This window comes from Quercus robur, chromosome 9 (assembly GCF_932294415.1).
Source record: "Quercus robur chromosome 9, dhQueRobu3.1, whole genome shotgun sequence".
NCBI classification, from domain to species: Eukaryota; Viridiplantae; Streptophyta; class Magnoliopsida; order Fagales; family Fagaceae; genus Quercus; species Quercus robur.
In genome coordinates, this window is record NC_065542.1 from 7,930,135 (window position 1) to 7,953,049 (window position 22,915).

A 22,915-nucleotide genomic window follows, 5' to 3' on the forward strand; every position below is an offset into this window, starting at 1 on the left:
CTTTAAAACTAACTATTTTGTAATGGAAAGATACTCAAGCTAGGAAGACTTTAAACATAAAGATAAAAGGTAAACAAACAATACCTCTTTATTTATTAACTTTCCTCAAATTGGCCAAGGAACACTATTACACTAGTAGAAAAGAAATATATCAACTCAATAGTTCACAATAATTTCTCTCTTCTTAAATTAAGTATTTTCTCAATCCCTATAGCAAATGGGATCTTTTCCTATTTATAGTCTCATTGCTCTTATTTTGGCCATCTATTTGTAGGGTAGATGATCCTATTGGTGAGATACTTGTCACATTTTCCTCTTCCCCTCCTTTTGAGGCTGAGTTGAGTAGGTAATAGGCTGTTGTGATTCGATTCAGAATGGTCATTTAGCCATAAATGCAACATGGTTGGTTGGTGCAGTGCATTTAACGCGAAGGAGATGCATCTTCGTCAAGAAGCTTCCTTCAACTTCTACTTATGCAAATCATTGTTCCCTGGGCATGACTTGATAGACTCCAATCATCTGTTTAGGTTTTTGAGCTTTTCGTTCACCTCGACTCAGATCTCAAATTTGAATTTTCCTCAGATTGCTTAGTTTAGACCTCAAATTTGAATCTTCTTCGGATTTCTTAGTTTGGGCCTAGGCCCCTCTGGTTGGCACTCATGTAGGGCCCCTCCTGATCCAAGCTTGGCCCATAATTCCTTGGGCTCATCTTGGCAAAAGGTTTACAATGAATCACCACTAACATTACTTTTATTATATACCAATCACAACTTGTCACCTTAGAGTAAAAAATATTAAAAATTTTGTTGTATGAATATTTCTTCATCCTATATTCAATTTCTTTTTTCCATTTTCTATTCTCTCCCTTTTCACCTCAACCAAACGTAGTATAAGTCTAAAGCCACAATATGTCTTGTAATTGTTAAAGTAGTATATGGTAATTAGTGTACAATAAAAATGATATCTGAGGGCGCCAAGAACTACTTGAAGGAGCAAGCACTTGGACCCTCAACTTATTTTTTGGTGGGTTTTACTCTCAATCTTACTTATGGGGCTCTAACTTAGGCCTGGTTGTACCCTCTTAAGTATTGATCTCTCATAAATTCACATACTTCTTCCCTCTTTTCCCAGTTTTTCCTTGATCACTCCTCTTACATCCCCTTTTCCAACTAACTCAACAATGGCCTAGTTCCCCTTTTATATCCATGAGTGAGTGGGGTGGTCATCATTTTACTCCCAGTCACTCACTTATTCCCACGTCTCCCAAAATCTCAAGGGATCCTCATGAAATTAGAGGATTCTCCTAGAATTTGTTCCAGACACCGGTTAAGGCTCGGTAGTAGATTCTTTTCACAATCTTTAGCTCTCGGTTATTGACCCCATTTGGACCAAATATAAACTTTTTATAATTATTCCAAATTCCCCTTGGGAGGGATGGGGCGACACTCCTAGTGCTCGGCTAATGGTCGGGTCCAAAGTGAAGAACCCCGAGACAGTCCTTCTATTGTACCCCGAGCTCATCACACTCAGTGGGCCCTGGGCCTCGTACCAGGCCTTACTTATATGGTCGGCCCAATCCTTCGGGCCTAATCCACCCACAATATCAATAGTGATTCCATATGACTTGTAAACGTAACGTTACACTAATCATAATCCATCATCTCAATAATTGTGAAATTTGTTCAAACAATCATGTCTTTTTTCTTTTTTCTTTTTTAAGTCAAGAACTAGTTTTTATTTCAATTTCAAAGCGCACAAGAGTCAAGATGTCAAGTTTCCAAATTTATTGAATCGGATAAGGTGGTGAGTCTGGTGACACTGCGACAGCGACACAATACACGTCGCCAGATTCCAGAATTTCCTGTCTCTGACTATTCTCTATATTCCTTGAACCTCACAAAGCCCCTCTATTTTCCCATACTTTCTCTCCATCCGAACACTCTCCCAGCTCCCATGGCTATTCTATTATCCTCTTTACAACCCACACTTCAGCTCCCCTATATGCCATCTTCACCATCATCATCATCTTCTTCTTCTTCAGTCTCTCTCCTCAGCCTCACCACCTTCTCCACCAAGCCTACAAACTCACTAACTTTCACATTATCCAAGTACAAATCCAGTTTCTTGAACAACCTTAAACCCATTTCCCTCTCACCCAGAAAAAGCCATCCTGGCAATAATGCTTCACTCTCTGTCCGAATGTCTTGGGATGGTCCACTCTCTTCAGTGAAGTTGATTATGCAGGGCAGGAATTTGGAGGTATTTGCAGTTTTGCACTAACCCCTTCTCTTGGTACCTTAGAAAAAAAAGTAGAATTGGGGACCCTTTTTTTTGTTGCTAAGAAAAATTATAATAGAATATACAAAGTCAAAGACCCATGTCTTGGTTGCTAAGAAAAATAATAATAGAATATACATATTTCAGTTTCATGGTTTCTGTTTCTCTTTTATTAACCTATTTATCTAATGAAGTTAGGTACTTGTGAAACTTATAGATTTATGTATGAAGTTCTGTGAATGCATATTGAACAATCAGAATGGGGTTTAATTTTCTCTGGTTTGTTTGATGCTCATTTGGTTATTATATAAATAGGACTTTGTCAAATTGATATGAGAGAATGTTTATGGGTGAATATAGTTAACTGAGACTGTCAAGAAGCATGTGGAAGAGAAGGTGGGGAAGGCAATTGCTAAGCACAGTCATTTGGTTAGGGAGGTGGATGTCAGGTTTTCAGTTCGGGGTGGAGAGTTTGGGAAAGGCCCAAGAATTCGGCGGTGTGAGGTATTGTTAATGCTACTTGGTTATGTATGTTTTTTGTGATTTGTAAGGTTGTGTTAAATGGGTCATTGTATTCAGAGCGTGTGTTTTTGTAGGTTACATTGTATACAAAGAAGCATGGAGTGGTTCGAGCAGAGGAAGAAGGTGAGACAGTCTTTGGGAGTATAGATTTGGTCTCATCGATAATACAAAGGAAGCTGAGGAAGATTAAAGAGAAGGAGTCCGATCATGGCCGGCACATGAAGGGGTTCGACAGATTGAAAGTTAGGGAGCCTACAATACAACCAATGAAGGAAAAGACAAATGATGAAGAGGAAGATGCCATTTCTCAAGAAGATGATGGAGAAATTATTGATGAGGTTGCTACTTGGCCTTTTTTGTTTATCTACAAATTTATATATTTTCTGTTTATTTTAACTCTTGTCCTCTTAAAAGATCACTTTTGTTCCCCTTTCATTCTAAATTTGTCATTACATTTCAATTTCCCAAATCCAGATCTTGATCTTCTTGCGCAACACTCTTATGTTAACATTCAATATTAGTATCCCAGCACTCTTAGATTAGGATCATGCATTTCCTAGTTGTAAAAATTTTTATTCCAGAACTTTAGATTTGAACCTTTGCTTCTCTCTTTCTCATACATTAGACTGCATTTTTACTCTATACCAATTATATATATATATATATATATATAAATAAGGACTGCATTTTCAATTGTATATGCATATTGTTAATCTTCTTACTTAATAGCTTTTACAATCAAATTGTAGCATAAAACTGAATTACCATAATAAAGTGATTGGAAATTTTATCTTTCTCTTCTTCAAACAACAATTAGGCACTGCATGTTTGTCTTTAAAATCTGTGCATCAAAGGAATTGTGCCAATAATTGCAAAATACCTAGATGAGCTGTTCTTCTCCAGCACACATTTGCACTCACCCCATGTACCTGTCTTTCAGATTGTTCGTACAAAATACTTTGATATGCCACCTTTGACTGTCTCTGAAGCAATTGAACAACTGGAAAATGTTGATCATGATTTCTATGCTTTCCGGAATGAAGAAACTGGTAAATACTTATTGTGTCAATTTTTCTTTTTAAACATTAATTATCATAATCATCCTGGGTCCAATTTTTCACTTGCCTTTGCTCCAGGTGAGATTAATATCGTGTACAAAAGAAAAGCTGGAGGATATGGTGTTATCATACCTAAAGAAGACGGTAAAGCTGAGAAATTTGAGCCCAGGGTGGTGGAACCAGCTAGAGAACCCTCCTTGGCAGACTAGATGTACCTAGCAAAGGAAGATCCTTTTTCAGAGATAATTTAACTAGCTATGTCTTCGAATCAAACGGCAATGATGTATTTGGAGGACTCGGCATGCTTAGACAAACCCGAAACATTTAAGATCAAATGAGGAAATTTTGAGATGTATGAACATGTTTACAAGGGTAATTAGTTATTGTAAGTTGATATGCACCACGTGATTTCCAACACTAATGGAGCAGATATAACATGTAATTACTATGCAATCTGTAAATGATAATTAGCTCAGATGACTCTCTTTCATTCTATTGTCTCTGTTTTATACCCTTCTTTCTGTCTAAACTTAAGAGGCTAAGACAATTTAAGTTGCTGCTGTGCTCTCTTTTCTATACTTCCACAACTTCAAACTCATGTTTCTGTTAAAATGCCAGTTCTTTATCTTATTTTTTTTGTTATGCTTGAAATGTATAGTTTCTGTGCCTTGATGGTTGCTAAATGTAGGCTTTTAAGGAGCCATTGAACTGATATCAAAATAATCTAAATGGATTACCCATATCAAGAGTATTAGAAGCAGTTTTGTTTGCTTGCATAATTTTAATGTTTAGAGACTGCAGCCATTTTTTATTTTATTCAAAGTCACTATGATAACTTTACAATTTTAATTGGACATGCTTGCCTATCCAGATCATTACCTTCTGATCAATCATAAGATTCTACTATCTCAGTTCTCACTGATATTGGACTTCTTACAGTATGCACCCCATCAGTCCAAGTCAAGCTTCCAAAAGAGTATCCTGTGCTCACTTTCTGAGTAGAGGAAACCCTAACAGTGAAAGAGATTGTCTTAATCATAGAATTGAAGATCAATATATGAGGTTTTACTGCTATAGTTATGCCACGCGGAGGCTCAATAATGGCCACATATCTGGAATTAACCGCTCCAACATTTGTGACAGTTCTGGTAAGAGTTGTTGAATTTCCAAGGGTTGGGATAGTTATAGAAGGGAGGTTTACGTCCAAAATAGATGGTTGTTTTATGGGGCAGAATGTGGGATGCTCAGTAAGCTGGGAAATGGCAGAGTTGTTGTTGCCCATGGCACAGAGGTACTGTATATAATCTGCTGTCCCCATGTCATACACAAGACCAGGATCTGCTGCCCTATTTGAGTTAACAATTCCACCACCATAATCGAATGGATCAGCAAGTTTCATTGGCTCTCCCTCTGCAAATACTGGTTCACCGGATGGATCAGTAGTCCATGCTGCAGATTATGATTATACCATATTAATTTGATGCATTTTAAACCATGCATGCATCTAAAGTGTAAGTAGCAAAGGACATTGCAGTACTTGAAAGAAAGCGCAATATAAGTACCTGTGGTTACAAGTGCTGATTTGATAGCAGCAGGGGACCAATCTGGGTGCAATGATTTGAGCAATGCAACAATGCCTGAGACATGAGGAGTTGCCATGGATGTTCCTGATTGAAACTTATATGCAATTTCTGGGTTACGAGGAGAAACTGCTGCTAGTATATGGACACCCGGGGCAGCTACATCTGGCTGTGTCATTAGACCACATTGGAACACCAATGAGACAGATACCAGTAATTTCTGACATCCCACATACAACTTTTCTGTATTAGCTTTGAATAATAAGGAAATACCTTTAGTATTGCTGGGCTTATGGAACTAGGCCCTCTAGATGAGAAGTATGCCACGTTGGTTGACACAGGTCTACCGAGATGTGTTTTGGAAGGCCTAATCCTGACAACTGGATTCCTGCAACAATTATGTGATTTATGAATTTGATATCAACAAGAGCAACCATGGTGATGATTACATCTTTGATAGCATGGACAATGGTGATACCTGGTAGAGCGAATATAGTAGAGTATCTGGGTACCAATTTCATAGCTTACTTGAACACAAGGGAAGTTATCATCACATGAATGCAGGGACCTACTGGGATTTATAGCAATAATTAGTCCCAAACAACCAATATCTTTGACAGACCATGCAGCATCCTCTACTGCGTACTGATTAGAATTTGAAGTGAAGCAGAGCACCACATTTCCAGCCAACCAAGTATCATTTGGTGTGAGAGATTCGCAGTAACTGTATAACAACTCCAGGAAAATAAAAGCTGAAAATTGTTATTGACAAAGTCATAGTTGAACTAAGGTTTTCTTTAATGGTTATATGCCACATACTCTCATGCAAAGAGTAGGCGCAATTACTTGCTAAAACTAGAGGGAATAATATGATGCAGACATGACAAGTGCATCATATACCTGATTAGATATTTAAGCTATACTAGTCCTTAGTAGACAGCCCATGTGAAGGGAATTTAGAGGGCCTGGTGAACACAATACATATAATGAAATGTAAAGACTTTAAAGCAGCACTATGTTCTCTGTAGGATATATGTACCGGGGGGATAGGAGTTCTGGCACCTCAGGGTAGACCAGATTGATGAACCCTGTATCCTTTCCTGTAAACATCGCTTGGCCCTACAATTAATAACCGTTCATTGCAACAATGTAAAGAAACTGATGAGACATGGATTTTTACTTTTCTTCCTTTTTTATGAAGTGCATGATCCGGTGTGGAGAATTACCATTGTAGTCCAGTTGTTTCCAAGGGTGATGGGTGTAGGGAAAGACCGGTCTATAGTGCTTGCTGCAACAGTTATGATCCAAGGTGATGTGTTCTGTATCGTTTGAGCACTTGGGCCAGCATTTCCAGCTGCACACACTACAGTGATTCCCTTGGCCACAGCATGGAAGGCACCAATGGAGATCCCATTGTGTATCTCCACATCAGGAAAGGGAAGATCAGGGGCAATGGACAGTGATAGCACATCTACCCCATCATGTGTAGCTTCATCAAAGGCTTTCAGAATGTCAGCACCTGTACATACTCCTCCTCCATACAGATTCCAGCATACTTTATACATAGCCAGCCTGGCTAGGGGTGCGCCACCCCTCACAGTGCCAACACCTAGTCCTTTGTAGCTCACATTGGCCACAAAGGATCCACATGCAATTGAAGATGTGGATGTTCCATGTCCCAATAGATCTCTTGGGGACAAGCATTCTTGATATTCAGTACTGTTGTATGGATGTCCATACTCAGCTTGGAGTCCCTTGATGAAGTAACGAGCTCCAATAAGTTTTCTATTACAGGTCTTCCTTGTATTGAACAGCTCTCCTGACTCACAAATGCCCCTCCATCTAGAAGGAATTGGCCCTAGACCTTCATCTTGGAAAACTTGGGATTCTGGCCATATCCCTGCTGACCATTTATTGGGATTAGTTTGGTGAGAGATATGAATGCACGCGCTTGCACACAACAAGGGCACACATGTTCACAGAGAGGAGAGGAACAGTACCTGTATCAATGAGACCAATGATAACGCCATTGCCCATTTTAGATTTGTGCAGGACATTAGTTATAGAATACGAAGACAGTTGAAGGTAGTCCCAACTTCTTGTGGTTTGTAACTTATGAAAGCGATTGGGTATGACTTGTAACACAGTAGGTAACTCTGCAACCAAACAAGAAATGTAGGACAATGCTTTAAATCTGTGGTAAGGAGCATATTTACAATAGTTGAAATTTGAAAAATGTTTGTGTCAAATATTGTCTTGAAATCATAGCTTTTATCTCTTTAACACTTTTTTACCCTAGCACAGGTGTGGGATCCAGAGGTTGCAACCCTGACTGATTCAAGGATTAATTGAAATGGATCAAGCAGGGAAAAAGTCTTTTTTACTGAATGTAGAACTTTTTCTTACATGAACTTTGTTTGGCGAGGAGTTGTTCAGCGTGTTTCTTTTTTTAAATGAGAAATTTCATTAAACACAATAAAAGAAATTACAAAAGCCGGCAGCTGAGCTGCAGACCAACAAAGCCACATCTACACAAACAAAACAAGGAGCTGAAAACAAGCTAACAGAATACATAAACAGAACCAACAGCTAACTACAACCCTCAAGACTCAAAGACAGAAAATGGAGGCCACCGCTTTAGGCTTGAAATTGACTGTATTAAAGATTGCAGGACTATAAAATATTAATTCTAAAACCTTTAAATTTCAAGACTTTTATGATTTATTTGTTATTGTTCAATCATTTAATGGCATTTGCTCTGGCTGCAGTGTGCTTAGCATGTAACTTATGTTGATGGCCTTGTCATGTCTTACTTTATGTTTCATGGTTCCATCTGCTTTCAAGTTCATTTCTTCACAATGTGATGACTGTAGCAGTAGCACCAATAAAGAAGACTTGCATGAATGTAGAAATGTTTCGTAGTTCTAATTGAAGGAGTACCTGATATTGCTTGCGCTTGAGCCTTGGTCAGCTTGGCTGCAAAACCAGAGAAGCCATGTTTGTAGCTATAGACCATGGCTTCTGCAGATGCTTCTATGCTGCACAAGTACATATTGAACAATCAGTTCTGGCTCAAACTATTTCTGAACTAAAGCCACCATCAACCTGAAACCTCAAGGAATTATGTTTCTCATGTTATACCTTCCAAGGACTCTAGCAAGCATTGTGTGATGGGTTTCTGCAAGGAGTTCTGGATCATCATGCTGCCGTGTTCCCATATAAACGATGTAAACCTGTTAATTCTCACTATATAGTTAGTTGACAAAAATGGTTCAAGGTATGAGAAGGAAAGCAACAGCTATAGTATAGGCAAACAATAGTAAAACTTATTACATTGCTTTTGGCTTCAGCAAGAGTGAGCACAGTATGTTGCTCATTTAGAAATGAGAGAAGACACAAGAAAACAAGTGAGAGACTTTTGTTGCTGCTCTTGCTACATCGAACTGAGTTCATTGTGCTTGTATGCATGCCTGCGCAAGTGTGAGTGTGAGAGAGAGAGATAACGGGGAGCAGGTTATCTTTTATATTGACAATGGAGAAAAAAAGATACTGATGATTCTCATGTTGCGTTGATTAAGCGAAAGCTACTTTATCTAGAATAAACCAAAAGACTAAACAAATACATTTCACATGAGGAAACCCGCTTATTACTGCTTAGATCCCTATTCTAGTAATTAATTGTTTATATCTGATATGAGCTATGACTACCTCAAATGATAAGAAAGTGAGTACTTGATTCTAAGTGCTGACAACTTCACCAAGGGTCGAAATCATTCCTTGGAGTCATTTTTTTCTCAGAAGACTTCTTTCAAAGCAACTTTAATTATTGAACAACTTTTTGTACCACTATTCCAGATTATATATATTTTTAAATTCTTTGTAATCTTCTTTGTGGTCCTCTTAGGATTGTAAGTCTACTATTTGTCATATTATTGCTGACGCTATAGAAATATTCTTGAAATTTCTTCTATGCCAGTGTTGCGTAATCAACTAGGAAGCGCGGACACTTCATTTAGAGTGTTATACCCGTGTTGTATTTGTATTATACTCGTGTCATATCTATGTTGTACTGGTCATTTTATGTTATAATTTTTCAGAAATTGCTTGTATTACCGTATCGTATCTGTGTCCGTGCTTCCTAGATAATCAGTACTATTACTCAAACAATTTGCCACTTCTTCCTCTCTTTTCAAAGGGGGAATTGTTCTGCTCCCACTTTAAGTGGATATATTTCATAGACATAAAGCAAGTGAAGTGATACCTTGGACGACTTGGACTACTTCAGAATAGTTGAATATGAGTTGTTAGTCCCTTTGGAAGCAACATAAAGGAAAAAGAAAAAGCGCTCTAATGTAGAAATATAAACCTGGGGACCAAGGTATTGAAAAATATAGTGGAGGCATACTATATTTTTCAATACCTTTGTAACAAGGTATTGAAAAATATAGTGGAGGCATACTCAGAACCAACTACAACAAAGGAACTGTTTTAGGCCTTAGACCAACTCTTTAAATTAGCTCCAGTGATCTAACCTCTAGAAGAAAATGAAAAATTTTCCATAACTTCCAAGTGTACTATTTTAATCTTGATAATATTCTTTAATTATATCAAAGACTACTCGAATACACCTTGACCAAATTGATTCTTCAAACTATTTATTAAAAATATAAACCTGGGGACCAAATAAACTACATCCTTCACCTGGTATTGTCTAGAACCATCTGTATCGGATCAATATGTTCCAAACTTTATTGCATACAAAACCTCGATTTCCATTACTTTGCCTCATTCTTCTTCCAAACCAATAGACAAATATTCTTATTGATATATATTGAGTTGATTTTTACAAAAAGAAAGTGAAAATAACCAAGCCAATTAGAGGCACCCAGGGGGAAACGATGCATCTATATAGACAAGATATAAACTGTTGAGGAAGGAGATGAAGACACCCAATTTGGCAAGGCACATCCTCCTCTGACAGCACTAGAAAAACTTTGACAAACCAAGACCTTTTAAAACTCAGAATGACTGACTGGTCTGGGCAACTTTTATGGCTCTTCCCCAAGTTAGATGTCCTAGAATCAGAAAAGAAAGAAATAAGCTGGATAGAGTAACTGTATGCGAGTACAATGAATATCGGCTGTCATTAACTGTTTCTTTTGCTGCTAGAGCTTCAGCACATGGGAGATGCATAGAAAACCATTCAGGCTTCAACCAACCTCCACAGCACCGCCCCTTGCTTTTGCTAATTGCTATAATGATCACAGCAGCAATGGCTACATCACAGATACAGTTTTTAATAAATTTTGGAATTTAGTTAAGAGCCATAGGGTTCTTTGTGTCAACAAAGCTACTTGTAATTTGATCTTCAGTAGGCAAAAAAATCAATACAAGCACAGCTGCTGCTAAACAGGCATGGCCTTGTTTTATGAAAATAAGCTTCATTAAGTGATTTCCAGATCAACCAACAAGTCAATAATACTTTTGATTCAAATGTTGTCATAACATCATGTCCAAATCACCTTTCGCACTTTCATCCCATTATCGGAAGTGACATTCTAACAAAATAAGTGATATTAAGGCTAAATGGCTGACAAGATTTAAGCATTGACTCCCACCATTCACCATCTACTTTTTGTGCTAAATGGACAAAAATAGTTAATACCAGATATCATAAGATGCAATCTCATATCATTAACAATCTAAACCAACCAGTCCATTGGTTTACATACAACTAATACAAGGCATCCAACTTCCATGACAGCACTGGATGTTAGAGAAACATCATAAATGTATCTATTCAATAAAGGTGCACATGAGTGGGCTCTTTACAATGAACATTTGCCGACGGTCAGGTTGATGGTCCTGTTGTGGGGGAAACAAAATTCAGAAGAGCCAAACTTTCAGAAATAAGAGCATTATGGTCTATTCCACAAGTCAATTCCATTGTAATAATTCAGGTTAGTGGATGAAAATAAGACATATTTTCAAAGAATTTTTTATCCCTCCCACTAACGGTTGCTAGAAAGAAAGGAAACAAATAATTGAGAGACAGAAGAAAGAAGAAACCAGCTTCTTTCTTAACATAGCAAAGATAAATATACAGTCAGTTTCAAATATTGATGTGAGCATAATAAAGCTTATCCCAGAGCAGATTTCCTACTGCTCAAGCTTCATACCTTTCAAGTCTTCCATTGTTTGAAGAATCATCTCAATTTTCTGTACTCCCCAAGTTGCAATTGTCTGCACCAGCTAACATAGTAAAAAGGGAATTCGCATACATCACAAGTAGCTGACGAGAGAGTTTCAAGAAGTTATTCAATAAAGCCATCATAAGTGCCTCAATTAAGGAAAGGAACATATTACTATCCAACTTATCTAACCTTCATCGCAAGTTAGATTCTCGACTGCATGTAGTAATTTTTTCTCTTTCTTCTTTGTCAAGAATCTCTTAGTCGAAACAGTTAACAGCTTATTGATTGACATTCCTTCTCCAGTAATCTTCTTCTTTGCCTCATACCTAACCTTAATTCTCTCATCAAGCTTGTAACCAAGGAATGCCGGAAAAGCCAACAATTCTCCAACTTCACGACCCATGTCCTCTATCAAGTACTCCATCTTCTCCTCCAAAGAACTATGATTGTATTGCAGTATCTGTGGGTGCTTCGTGCTCATGGAAACAATGTCACTGTAAGACAACCCATAACTCAAGAATAGCCAAATTACCTTTCGCAAATTCTCACAGCTTGTCCTGGTCACAGATCCCATTGCCATTGCCATGTCCCTTGTCCTATATTTATACCCAATCTTCACCAAAAACACTAGTTTATAATTGAGGTTATCAAATGAAAGGCCTAGAAACAAGGGAGCTTTGATCAAGAACTTGAAAATATCGTTGGAATCCAACCCACATTGCTTGAGAAACTCTATCCTGGGACGCAATTTCCGCTCTTTGCTAGCACTAACCACACTTGGGAACACAAGAAAAATCTTGAAAATTTCCTGATTATTTAGGCCAGCAAATGACCTCAAGAACTCTACATGGCCCTCCAAATGCTCCACACTGTAACTTAAAATCATTGGGAGCCTACGCACCACATTCCCTGTGGCATCCTTATCTCCCCCACTAAGATCCAAAAGGAACCCAATTCTAGGTATCAACTGACTTTCCAAATTATAATTAAGAATTTCCGGACGCCTTACAATCAAATCAATACCGCCATATGGGATAAAAAATGTAATGGTCCTATCGATCTCTTCAATTGGCCTAAGACACACTGCTTTAGCTAACTTGACATGGTTGAGCACATAACCAATCTTTTCACTCGGAACTCCACGATCAAGAAGCAATTTAACCTTTTTATCAAAACCCACCAAGAATCTAGGATCCGCGGTAGTCAAAAGGTGCTTGAGCTGCATGGGCTCAATCTTATTTTCCAATTCATCACGCACAAAACATATAAATGGATCAATTTCCTCAGCGGTTAACACACTAGGACATTTGACAATCAAGTAACTAAGTGTAAGGCTATCGATTCTAAGTGATAGCAAAGAACGAACCCGAGCACGTATTGAATCCAAAGATGTCAATGCAAGAGTTGGGTTTTTGTCCAAGACTAATTCAGTTTCTTTATCTTCAAGTCCAAGTTCTCTGAAGAATGGAAAGAGAATCCCTGAAACAAAAAAACATAACAAATAAAACATATCCCTATTAGGGAACATGACAATGAGAATATTTGGAAAGACTACATTGTGTTTGAGAAATTGACTCTGAGAGTCACTCACCTATATCAGTGTGAAGATTGGCGGGGGAGTTGATGCAACTGCATTGGATTGAGATATGTCTAGTGGGTCGAAGACCCAGTTGGGGAAATAGCGGTTTGAGCTCGTTTCTTGAGGCTTTACTGAACTTTGAGATAGAGAACCATTCGTGGGGATGGAAAGCTGAAACTGAAGAGAGTGAAAAGTGAACAGTTGTGGGAGGGATTGGAGGGTGTAGAAGAAGAGTAGTAGAAGAAGAAGAACAAGAAGATGGAGAAGAAAGGATTGGGTTTGTGAACAAAGTGAGTAGTGCAACCATTTGTACTCAACAACCAGCAGGTGAGTTTAGCGCTTAGTAGAGTGTTGCAGCAAGACGCGGGTGTTTCAACTTTCAACTGCGAAGTTAAAATATGTGAAATTTGTGGACTACGAGGAGAGAAATGGGATTTCCTCTAGCGAATGTTTTTGTATAGGTAGGCCTATGTTACGTCTTTTTAGATTCTTTGGTCCATCCAATGTATACCTTCAAGGCCTGCAATTTGGAAACTAAGCCCATTAAGGAAACTTCGTAAATGATTTTTTTACCCAAGTTTTTCTTAAATCAAAAAGATTCCAAGAAACTAAGGGTTTTTTTTTTTTTTTTTTTTCATTTATAATGGATATTCACTTTTTTATCTCTTAAATTTTGTAATTCATCTAAAGCCTAATTGATCACAATCCCAAATATCTTAAGGAGAAATATCGTCGATAGTTTTGATTAGCATTAATCAAGTGAGCTTGTTGGACAAGCATTACCATAGTCAACAAGTTATTCCCTCTAAAAGGAAGCCTAAAATTTGGGACATAGGAACTATATTTGTAGGAAAGAAACACATCAGGTCGAGATTCTCACCACAATCAAAGTGATTCTCTCAATTTTTACCCATTATCATGGCATCAACACCCATTTTTGACCATGACCTATGCCAAACTAACTCCTATAATTCAAAGTCTTTTTACTAGAATGACATATGAGATAATTTCTAACACTAAAAACTCCTTAGAAGAGATTACTAACTTAGGCATCAAAGTATTAGACCAATACCACACTTGTGTCATCTAAGTAATTTATATTCATTTCAAGTGTCCAAAGGTATTCTTTTGAGTTCATCATCACCAAATTAGTCGTGTAATCACTGATTCATCATTCGGTATAAATTGAGAAACTTTGATATATTTACCTAAGTTTAAATGATTGTTAAGTAAGAGGCCTAATGTTACATGCTTAAAGTGACCTAGTTAGACTCGATAATGACATTTGAAGGTGGAAGCCCCAATTGCAAGTCACAATGGAATAAAACATGACCGGATCATGGGTCTCTTATCCCTTCTTTGAAGTAGGAACAACTAGAGTGAACCAAGTCAGGACAAGGAGGAGCAAAGGCATATTGCCATCTCTAATGGGGTGATATCAGCACTTATGAGAGAGAGAGAGATGTTTTGGGAATGATAAAAAGATATGTATAAAAAATAAAAAATAAAAAAATTATATACATCCAGGGTGATACGGGCAGGATAGGCAAAATCTATCCTTGTTCCACCCCCTCTTCATGACAAAAAAAACCCATGCAAAACGAGACTAATATGGTCAGAATGAAGGTATTTTGTCTTCCCTATTAGGATGATTCAAAATAATTTAGTTATATATAAAAGATAATTGTATAAATGTGCAAAAATAACTAGTTGGTTGTCAAGTGTGTGGCATACTGCCATGCATCGTAACTTCTATAAACTATTGTAAACAGCATAGTGGAGGGAAAAGGTGTGGTTAATTCAATCATGAAGCAAAATGAGTTTAATTAATACATGGAAACTGAGTGGGTGTGATTAGAATAGGATAAAAGTCGGATTGTCCATACATTTTACCCTTTAGTCTAAAATCAAATTCCAGATCAGGCGTTACACATCAAATATCCTCACAGAAACTAAAAATGAAATCATCACTCTACTTTGAATGAAAAAATAAATATTCACACAATGTTGATTGGTTCTGACAATTGTAAGAATCGCAGAAGCTTGAAGTCCAACTGTGAGTTGACCCCAATTTCTTCCATACAATAAACATGGTTGTAAATAGAACCAAACGCTAATAGAAGAGCACTAGTGCTATCACAGGGAGAAACATCAAGTAGGAGGTTCTATCACAGACCATTAGCCCTATTAAATTCAGAACTTTTAAGTAGCAGTTCCATCAGGCTTGAGTCGCTTGACTTATCTTTGAGTGTCCTTGTGGCATTTGCTGTTAACTTTTTCTCCATTTTTCTTGCCTGTAGGGAGACCTTTGATAAGGATAACAGATGAGCCTCCTTTTCTTGATTTTCCACATGATCTGGGAAAAGGCAACCTGCAAGACAATCATAATACCATGTATTTTCAGTTGGCATACAGCAATGCAAATTGAGATAAAATAACATCAGAAACCTTATGCAGCTAGCAAGTGTACTTGCCTCTTTTTAGGGACTTGAATAAGATCGTCAGTTCTTTCTTTATAAACTTCTTCTCGCACATCATTCTGAGGATTCTGTCCCTGCAAAATGCAGTAGAGGCAAATATACAATTCTTAAGTCCATACAATCAGGATTTCTCTCCAGTTAGAACCATTAACAGCTCATAGTATTTTACATCCTCTAAAGGAAGGGAATAAAGTTTTCAAGGAAAAAAAAAATCAGGAGAATTCAAACTCTTAAGTTATTCACTGCATAAGGTAAAGTCATGGGAGTAAACCCCTTCATATAGTCATGCATGATGCTGCCATTGGTAGCTTCATAACCAGATAGGCACTAACTAAATTGGGATGAAAACTAACTCTATGCAACGGAGGGAGAAAAAAAATTAATACATTCACTTGATTGCTTATTACTAGTTAATTAAGTCAAGCAAATTCAGAAATATAAAGAGGTCAGACAGAGAGCTTATTCCTCAACGGTTACAAGGAAAGGGGGTGGGGAAAGGATAATAGCTTCAACTGATGACAACAAAACAAAATCCTTCATGAAAATTATGGCTTTTTAATAATGGATGAATAGAAACAAATGGAATGCATCCTTACAACACACAGGATAACCATTACTAAATAGAGAAAAAAAAAATACCACTTAAAATTTATTTCACCATTGTAATTTTGTCAATAGATAATGCATTTAACAATGAAACCTAGTTATAGACAATGTCAATTGTCAAGTAAGCATTTTGAAACACAAAAAGTCAAATAGTCTGTCAAAAACCAGAAAATTTTATGTGACATTAAAATGAGGAGTCAGGAATCAGTAAAGACCTCATGCTCAATATGATAGATCAAGGCTGTCTAAAGGCAGAAGGATGAATGTCAGCAGCATTTAATCCAGTCTTTGAGTTAAATAATTGAAGTTTCAGCAACTATTTAAATTCATTTGTACCTATTAATTCATCCAACATATGTAATTACATGAAAGATCAGAAAATTTTTATTACCAAATAGGAGAATGTCTAACTTTTAGTTTCTAGGCCTCCTGGAATAAACAACCTCAATAAGATCCAACATTAAAACTTATATATCACCAACAGGAACACAGGGAAAACCTAAATCAATCCTACACATTGCTGCAATCAAATACCTCTTCTAAGTTCAATTTGTCTTAATATTTTAATATGAAACTATAAACACTTGAAAAGTCCCAAAGTAAGAAAAAATGATGAGGTACCACAACAATAAAAAGAGCATGAATTTGCTAGGTGTGTCTTAATCACATTGAGAGCAACAACACAAGGGAAGAAAAAAGTGTATTTCTGGATAAGGTTTATCTTGGAAAACAATTCAATTAAAAGTATTTTATTAACCAGAATGCTGTTGCAGCCAATTAAAATTCACAAACACATCAACCAAAAAAAAAAAATTTGTTAGCAACATTGTTTATTACATATAAAAAAAATGGCACAAATAATCTGCCAAGAAATTGCTTATTACGTTCAAACACTAATCAAATGATTAGCAACATTCACATCATCACTCAGAAAAGTGCAAAGCAATTTGCAGCTTATATTTTATGACACTATAAAAAGCCATAAATAACGTAATTTAAGCATTTCAAGGCAGAGGATCTGGGCAGTAGGCATAGATGCTTGGCCATACTCTCAACAATGCTTATGCCATATGCTCCCTCTCATATTCTAAAAATGGCCCAATAACTTCATCATATAAGAGTGACATCATGTTAGATAGCAAACCAATCATCTTTATTCTGATGCTTGCTGGTGACATTCCAACAAGCATATGCATGATCAACTTGTCAAAACTCCAATTCACATTTGTCAAGCACTTCACAAACCTTGTCTCCGTCAATGTTGAATGAAAAACTATCCATAAAATACAAACTATTAAAGAAGAAAAAATATAAGATGACAGTTTTTCAATTAGATAGAAAAATGCTCAAAGCAAAATACACCAATAGTCACTAATCTAAGATTGGGGAGGAAACTTATAGTTCAATATAATTTTCAAGTCCAACCACACTAAAATCATTAAAATGTTCACATGAAATCTAGAAATTCCTATGGCATGTAAAATATGAGAAACGGAATCATTCAAGCTTAAGTCATTGTTTCAAAACAGACACCAAACTCACAACACATGCCAATACAAGCTAAAAAGAAGTTAACTAAGAGTTCAACCTCTAGCTGTAAATGACTCAGACCAATCATACAGAAATTTAAAGCATTACAGCTGCATATGAAATACTCAATTCCAGAATGCATTCATCTCACAAATCCAAACGAGAAGATAATGAAATGTGCTTTAACCATTATCAAAACCATCCCTCCCCAACTCTGGATCGTGAAGTTTCAAAACAAAACATTTCACCCAATCATCATGAGACTCATCCTCACATAAATTGTAAGACAAGACGCAATCGAAACTAACATCCTAAACATACAATAACAAAAACCAAAACCGAAATTATCAGATTACTACAGAAACCACAACAACATATTCACCAAAACAGAATGCCATTGCAATATGATTTTTGCACACATGAATACTATGACATCTAAGGCACAAGCAAGCAATCAACTCATACATACAAACACACCAACATCCTAAACTACAAAAACCACAAAATTCAATCAAACATAACTTCCCAACTGCAAGCAAATACATATACATAGAATCAAATCAAACATCTTACTTCATTGGAAGCCTCTATAGAATCCGAACCCAAAACTTTCATTTTCTTCAAAACCCCACCAGCATTTTCATATTCATCATCATCAGGATCATCATTATCATCATCATTATCATCGTCATCATCACACCCACCATTCATTCTCTTCCTCTTCCTTCCAAAGTTCCTAACTTTCCATACATTCTTTCTCCTATACACAACCTTCTCACTCTTCCACACCCCAAAACTAGTATCAATCACCGTCACTTCACTTCTCGAATACCCCACTAACTCTCTCTTCTCCTTCTTCTTATTATTCTTCAACTTCATCTTCTTCCCCTCCTCCTCTTCTTCTTCCTCCACATTATTTTCTTTCACTTCCTTCAAACTGTTATTCGAATCAAACGAAGCCGTTGCTGGGGTAGTCACGTATTGGGGACTAGGGTTGTTGTTGTTGTTGTTGGTGGTGGTGGTGGTGGTGGTGGTTGAGGTTAGGAATTTGGGGTTTGTTTGTTTCCTGGGAAACTTTTTCCTGGAAAGTTTGGAGCTTTGGATGTGATCATCATCATCAACACCGTCCATGAAGAAGAGCTCCGACAAGACATTGCTCATTAAACTGTACATTTGTTTGTGTTGTTGCTGTTGTTGATGATGAGTACTGTTTCGATGGAGTCGGTCGTGGTCGGACTGAGTGGAGCCAGAGTCGGAGCGAGTGGACTCGGTAGGGTTCGGGTTCGGGTTTGGGTTTGGGTCATGATTGAGGAGGAAGTGGTCGAGGTTGTTTTGATCATCGTCGGAGGTTGTCGGGAAACCTTTGTTGGACCGGAGACGGTCGAGCCAGTTGGACGCGGACTTGCCGGGTGGGACCGAGCAGAGCATTATTATTGTTGTTGTTGTTGTTGTTATTGTAAGAGTGACACGTGGAGGGAGGTGAGTGGTGGGAATTGGAGGGGTTGTGTGTAAACCCGAAGAGAGTGTTGAGAGAGAGAGAAAGAGAGAGAGGCCTGAGATAGGGTTTTGGTGTTTGAAGTTCGAACCTGAAGAAGTTGAAACTCCGATTGCAGATGAAAAGAAAGAAGCTTGAGGAGACTCGAGAGAGTGGGCACACCTGCTTTACCTCCACGTGGCATAGTTTGATTTCATTAGAGGAAATCAACTGTTGGTCTGTCGGAAGGAAAGACAAAGTTTTTTTTTTTTTTTTTGGGGCCCAAAAAAAAAAAATGTTACCAACTAAACTAAGAGCATTCTCATTAGACTCTTCAAACTAGTTTGATGCTAAAAATTTGGCTGAAAACCCTAAAAAGTGTTTCACATTAGACTCCTCAAACTAACTTAACGAGGAATAGTCACACCTTACTTGTGGCGATACACTACTCCTGCCCAATGATAAAGAAAATGATTTTTTATTCCCCTTTCTCTCTGCATTGTATGCTACCATCGTCAAACCACCCAAAGACCTAAGCACCACTATTCGAACCAACATCAAACCTATAAAAAAAAAAAACAACTGTTTACCCAGTAGATTCGAAAAGATTCTCCGAGTTGAAGAAACCCATCAAAAACCCACTTCGAAAACTCCCATCAACAACCCATATGTGATTTACTGAGTTAAAGAAGACTCAATTGTTAGGCAAAAATCTGATTCACAGTCCCAAATCGAGCTAAGCAACGGCACTGAGAGGCAAAGGCCGAGTGATGATTCCAATGATGGTGGTGAGGAAGATCGCTAGTGAATTTTGCAAGGTTTTGGCTAGGCTAGGTTGTGCCGGATGGCTGTGGGTTTTGGTATTAACATGTGAATAGGAAGTAAAAAAGAAAAAATGTATTTAAATGAAATAGTGATATAGTATTGAAACCAATGTATGTGTATAAAAAAAAAATGATAGTTGAACTTCATAAAAAAAAAAAAAAAAAGTTGAGTTTTTTGGGTTAGTTTAACTAAATATTTAAGGAGGCTAATGTGAATACTCTACACTACAACATTTGTCACAACTATCCACATATCTGATTCTAAGTTATGGGATAAAAAGTGATGGATTTATGTGAAAGTGACAGACAACTAGTTACAGTCTACCACATTGTGGCAAAAGCTATGACTTAGTTTGTGGTACTAGAAGTCTAAAATGACTCTTGAAATAAATAAGTCCCTCGTTTTTTTTTTTTTAAGATATGATAGAATTTCTAGATTTGCTCCATGTTTTTTGTTATATTTATTATCAAGTCAAGATGCCAATTGATTTTTTGTTTAGATAGGTTTTGAATCTCATATATTTTATTTCATGATAACAAATGACTTTACCAATTAATTTAACTGAAACCCACACTTCTCACTTCTTTTTAACTTGATGGATAAAATAACACACATAGCAACCTTTTTTTCTTCTTTTAAAAAAAAAAAATTATTTATAATAACACACACACACAACAATTATAACTAGTTATGATCTTCTCTTTTCTCCCATAATTATAACCAATATCACACACTCCACCACAATTGTCTTATGTTATATACTAAGCGGTGAAAATATGGTAGATCTATGTTATAATGACAGATAGTTAATTACAATCTGTCACATAAAATAGTTGTGGCAAAATGTATATAAAAACATGTGATATTGGTTCCCCCACAATCAAAATTCACTTATCTAGACATCAAACTTTTTTATTATTTAAGTTTAAGATTAAATTTATTTTTTACTTTTGCAACAACCCTTGAAATTTATGAGGATTGATTTGGAAAAGTATGCAAATAACTTATTATTTGGTATGCATTTGGGAATTGTTGAAAAAAGTTTTGTTTTTTTTGCCTTTTGTCTCTCTTTTTTTCCAAATAATATAGTTTTGAGCTTTTTTGGAATAAACTAGCTTTTAGATTTTTGCAACAAATTTAACATAAAAATTACCAAAAAACTCTATATTTTGACAAATAATATGCAAATAAATTATCAAAAATAAGAAATTCCTAAACAAACATGCAAGAATCTTTAAGGATATGGTCATATAGAGCTTGAAATGACACCGACATGGTGCTGACCAAAACTTTTTTGAGGGTTAAGTTAGCACTCATAATAATAATATATGCGATAGACATAATGATCCTGGAAATTTTTTCATACCTTGGCATGGCCAGTATATGGTGTTTATATAATACTTTGGCCGTTACTCATGACCTTTACCATACTCCACAATTTATGTCATAGAGCATGTTCTGATGAAGGTTTATGGTGGATATTTCGAGTTGTGCATCATCCACCATTAATGGGGCATGATGAATTTCACACGCTGATAAACTCACTCTCCTAAATGGGTTATGCTTTTCTTGTCCATCCTGATTTCTAGATTGGATGACGCTTTTGCTTTTCTTTTTTTTTGGCTAAAAGATTTGGATGACACTTATTGGATGATTTGGATCCTATTATCATTAATTATTCTATTTTATGAAAAATAATAATCTATATATATAAAAGTGAAAAATGACCTTACACCATTTAATAGTGAACTAATGGCTAAGATTGAAAGTTAAAAATTCACATTTAATCTCAGCCTTTAAAGTTAGAAAAAATTTAACCTCTCATTTTTATTTTATTTTTTTTGACTTTTTCACCTTTCTAGCTTTTACACATCTCATAAACCAATAATTGCAAGGCATCTAAATCCAAATCTATACATCCAAGGTTGCACCACATGCAATTGCTCTCAATAGTTGAGAATTTATAAAAAAACCATTTGAAAATTGTTAGGGCAAGATAAAGTTACAAAATTTTTGCTACTCACTATGTGGCAAGTTGTGACTTGTGAGTAGTAGAGATGTGGTGGTGGGTCCATTTGGATTAACAGCTCGCCATGTGACAAGTTGTAGCAAAAATTATGTAACTTTATCTAATCTTAACATTGTTGAAAGTTGGCGAATTGTGACAAAATGTGTAACTTTATCTGATCCTAACATTGCTGAAAGTTGGCGAATTGTGGCGAAAATTGTGTAACTTTATATGTTCTAAGTTGTGGCAAAAATTACATTAAAAAAAAAAAAATTGTGGCAAAAATTATGTGACTTTATCTAGTCCTAACATTGCTGAAAGTTGGTGAATTACGGCAAAAATTGTGTAATCTTATTTGTTCTTGGTTAGTTGTAACAAGAATTGTGTAACTTTATCTAGTTTTAACATTTGTGTGACTTTATCTGGTCCTAGCATTGCCGAAAGTTGGTGAATTGTGACAAAAATTGTGTAATCTTATCTTATCTAACATTGCTTACATGGCTTAATGTTAGCAAATTATGACAAATATTGTGTAACTTTATCTGTTCCTAGTATTGCTCAAACAACTTTCAATATCAACATATCCTTATCCGAAATAACAACCTTCAACCTTCTTTTACTCCGTTGTACAGTTGTTGTACTGATGTAAATACTTTTTCTTTTTTATTTAAATACCAAGTATTAACACACACGAAAAGGGAGAGAAGGTTTCTTAAACTTAAGAGTACTTCGTATTGTCTCACTCTTGTATTTACTGATGTAAATACAAAGAGACCAAACGC

At 36.5% G+C, this 22,915-nt stretch overlaps 4 protein-coding genes and 1 long non-coding RNA gene across 13 annotated transcripts; 1 reads left to right on the top strand and 4 right to left on the bottom strand.

Moving 5' to 3' along the window:
- Window positions 1-1,835: 1,835 nt before the first annotated feature.
- Window positions 1,836-4,352, top strand: LOC126698966 (ribosome-binding factor PSRP1, chloroplastic). Its single transcript, XM_050396509.1, has 5 exons — window positions 1,836-2,259; window positions 2,638-2,781; window positions 2,874-3,137; window positions 3,740-3,848; window positions 3,936-4,352. Exons 1-5 carry the CDS (start codon window positions 1,954-1,956, stop codon window positions 4,064-4,066), a joined length of 954 nt encoding a protein of 317 aa, XP_050252466.1. The 5' UTR covers window positions 1,836-1,953; the 3' UTR covers window positions 4,067-4,352.
- Window positions 2,135-3,783, bottom strand: LOC126698967 (uncharacterized). The gene is made up of 2 exons (XR_007646656.1): window positions 3,680-3,783; window positions 2,135-2,296 (listed from the first exon to the last, which is right to left on the bottom strand). It is a non-coding gene; the product is annotated as an uncharacterized LOC126698967 (long non-coding RNA).
- A 214-nt stretch (window positions 4,353-4,566) lies between the features above and the next one.
- Window positions 4,567-9,024, bottom strand: LOC126698965 (subtilisin-like protease SBT3.9). The gene is made up of 10 exons (XM_050396508.1): window positions 8,771-9,024; window positions 8,579-8,670; window positions 8,378-8,475; window positions 7,438-7,593; window positions 6,664-7,337; window positions 6,477-6,556; window positions 5,916-6,161; window positions 5,711-5,825; window positions 5,420-5,606; window positions 4,567-5,306 (listed from the first exon to the last, which is right to left on the bottom strand). The coding sequence occupies exons 1-10, from the start codon at window positions 8,903-8,905 to the stop codon at window positions 4,744-4,746; spliced, it is 2,346 nt and encodes a 781-aa protein (XP_050252465.1). The 5' UTR covers window positions 8,906-9,024; the 3' UTR covers window positions 4,567-4,743.
- A 1,218-nt stretch (window positions 9,025-10,242) lies between these two features.
- LOC126699514 (transcription termination factor MTERF8, chloroplastic) lies at window positions 10,243-13,647 on the bottom strand. 8 transcript variants are annotated; one of them, XM_050397383.1, is made up of 4 exons: window positions 13,223-13,647; window positions 11,821-13,110; window positions 11,617-11,689; window positions 10,243-10,512 (listed from the first exon to the last, which is right to left on the bottom strand). In XM_050397383.1, the coding sequence occupies exons 1-3, from the start codon at window positions 13,515-13,517 to the stop codon at window positions 11,649-11,651; spliced, it is 1,626 nt and encodes a 541-aa protein (XP_050253340.1). In that variant the 5' UTR covers window positions 13,518-13,647; the 3' UTR covers window positions 10,243-10,512; window positions 11,617-11,648. The 8 variants fall into 8 exon arrangements, with proteins under 8 accessions (XP_050253340.1, XP_050253335.1, XP_050253339.1 ...); XM_050397378.1 differs by having other exon boundaries at window positions 11,617-11,729; XM_050397382.1 differs by lacking the exon at window positions 10,243-10,512 and adding an exon at window positions 10,519-10,713.
- Window positions 13,648-15,163: 1,516 nt separating this feature from the next.
- On the bottom strand, window positions 15,164-19,636 carry LOC126699013 (uncharacterized). Of its 2 annotated transcripts, XM_050396558.1 has the most exons (3): window positions 18,400-19,612; window positions 15,685-15,764; window positions 15,164-15,581 (listed from the first exon to the last, which is right to left on the bottom strand). In XM_050396558.1, the coding sequence occupies exons 1-3, from the start codon at window positions 19,252-19,254 to the stop codon at window positions 15,449-15,451; spliced, it is 1,068 nt and encodes a 355-aa protein (XP_050252515.1). In that variant the 5' UTR covers window positions 19,255-19,612; the 3' UTR covers window positions 15,164-15,448. The 2 variants fall into 2 exon arrangements, with proteins under 2 accessions (XP_050252515.1, XP_050252516.1); XM_050396559.1 differs by lacking the exons at window positions 15,164-15,581; window positions 15,685-15,764 and adding an exon at window positions 15,771-17,569 and having other exon boundaries at window positions 18,400-19,636.
- Window positions 19,637-22,915: the final 3,279 nt, after the last annotated feature.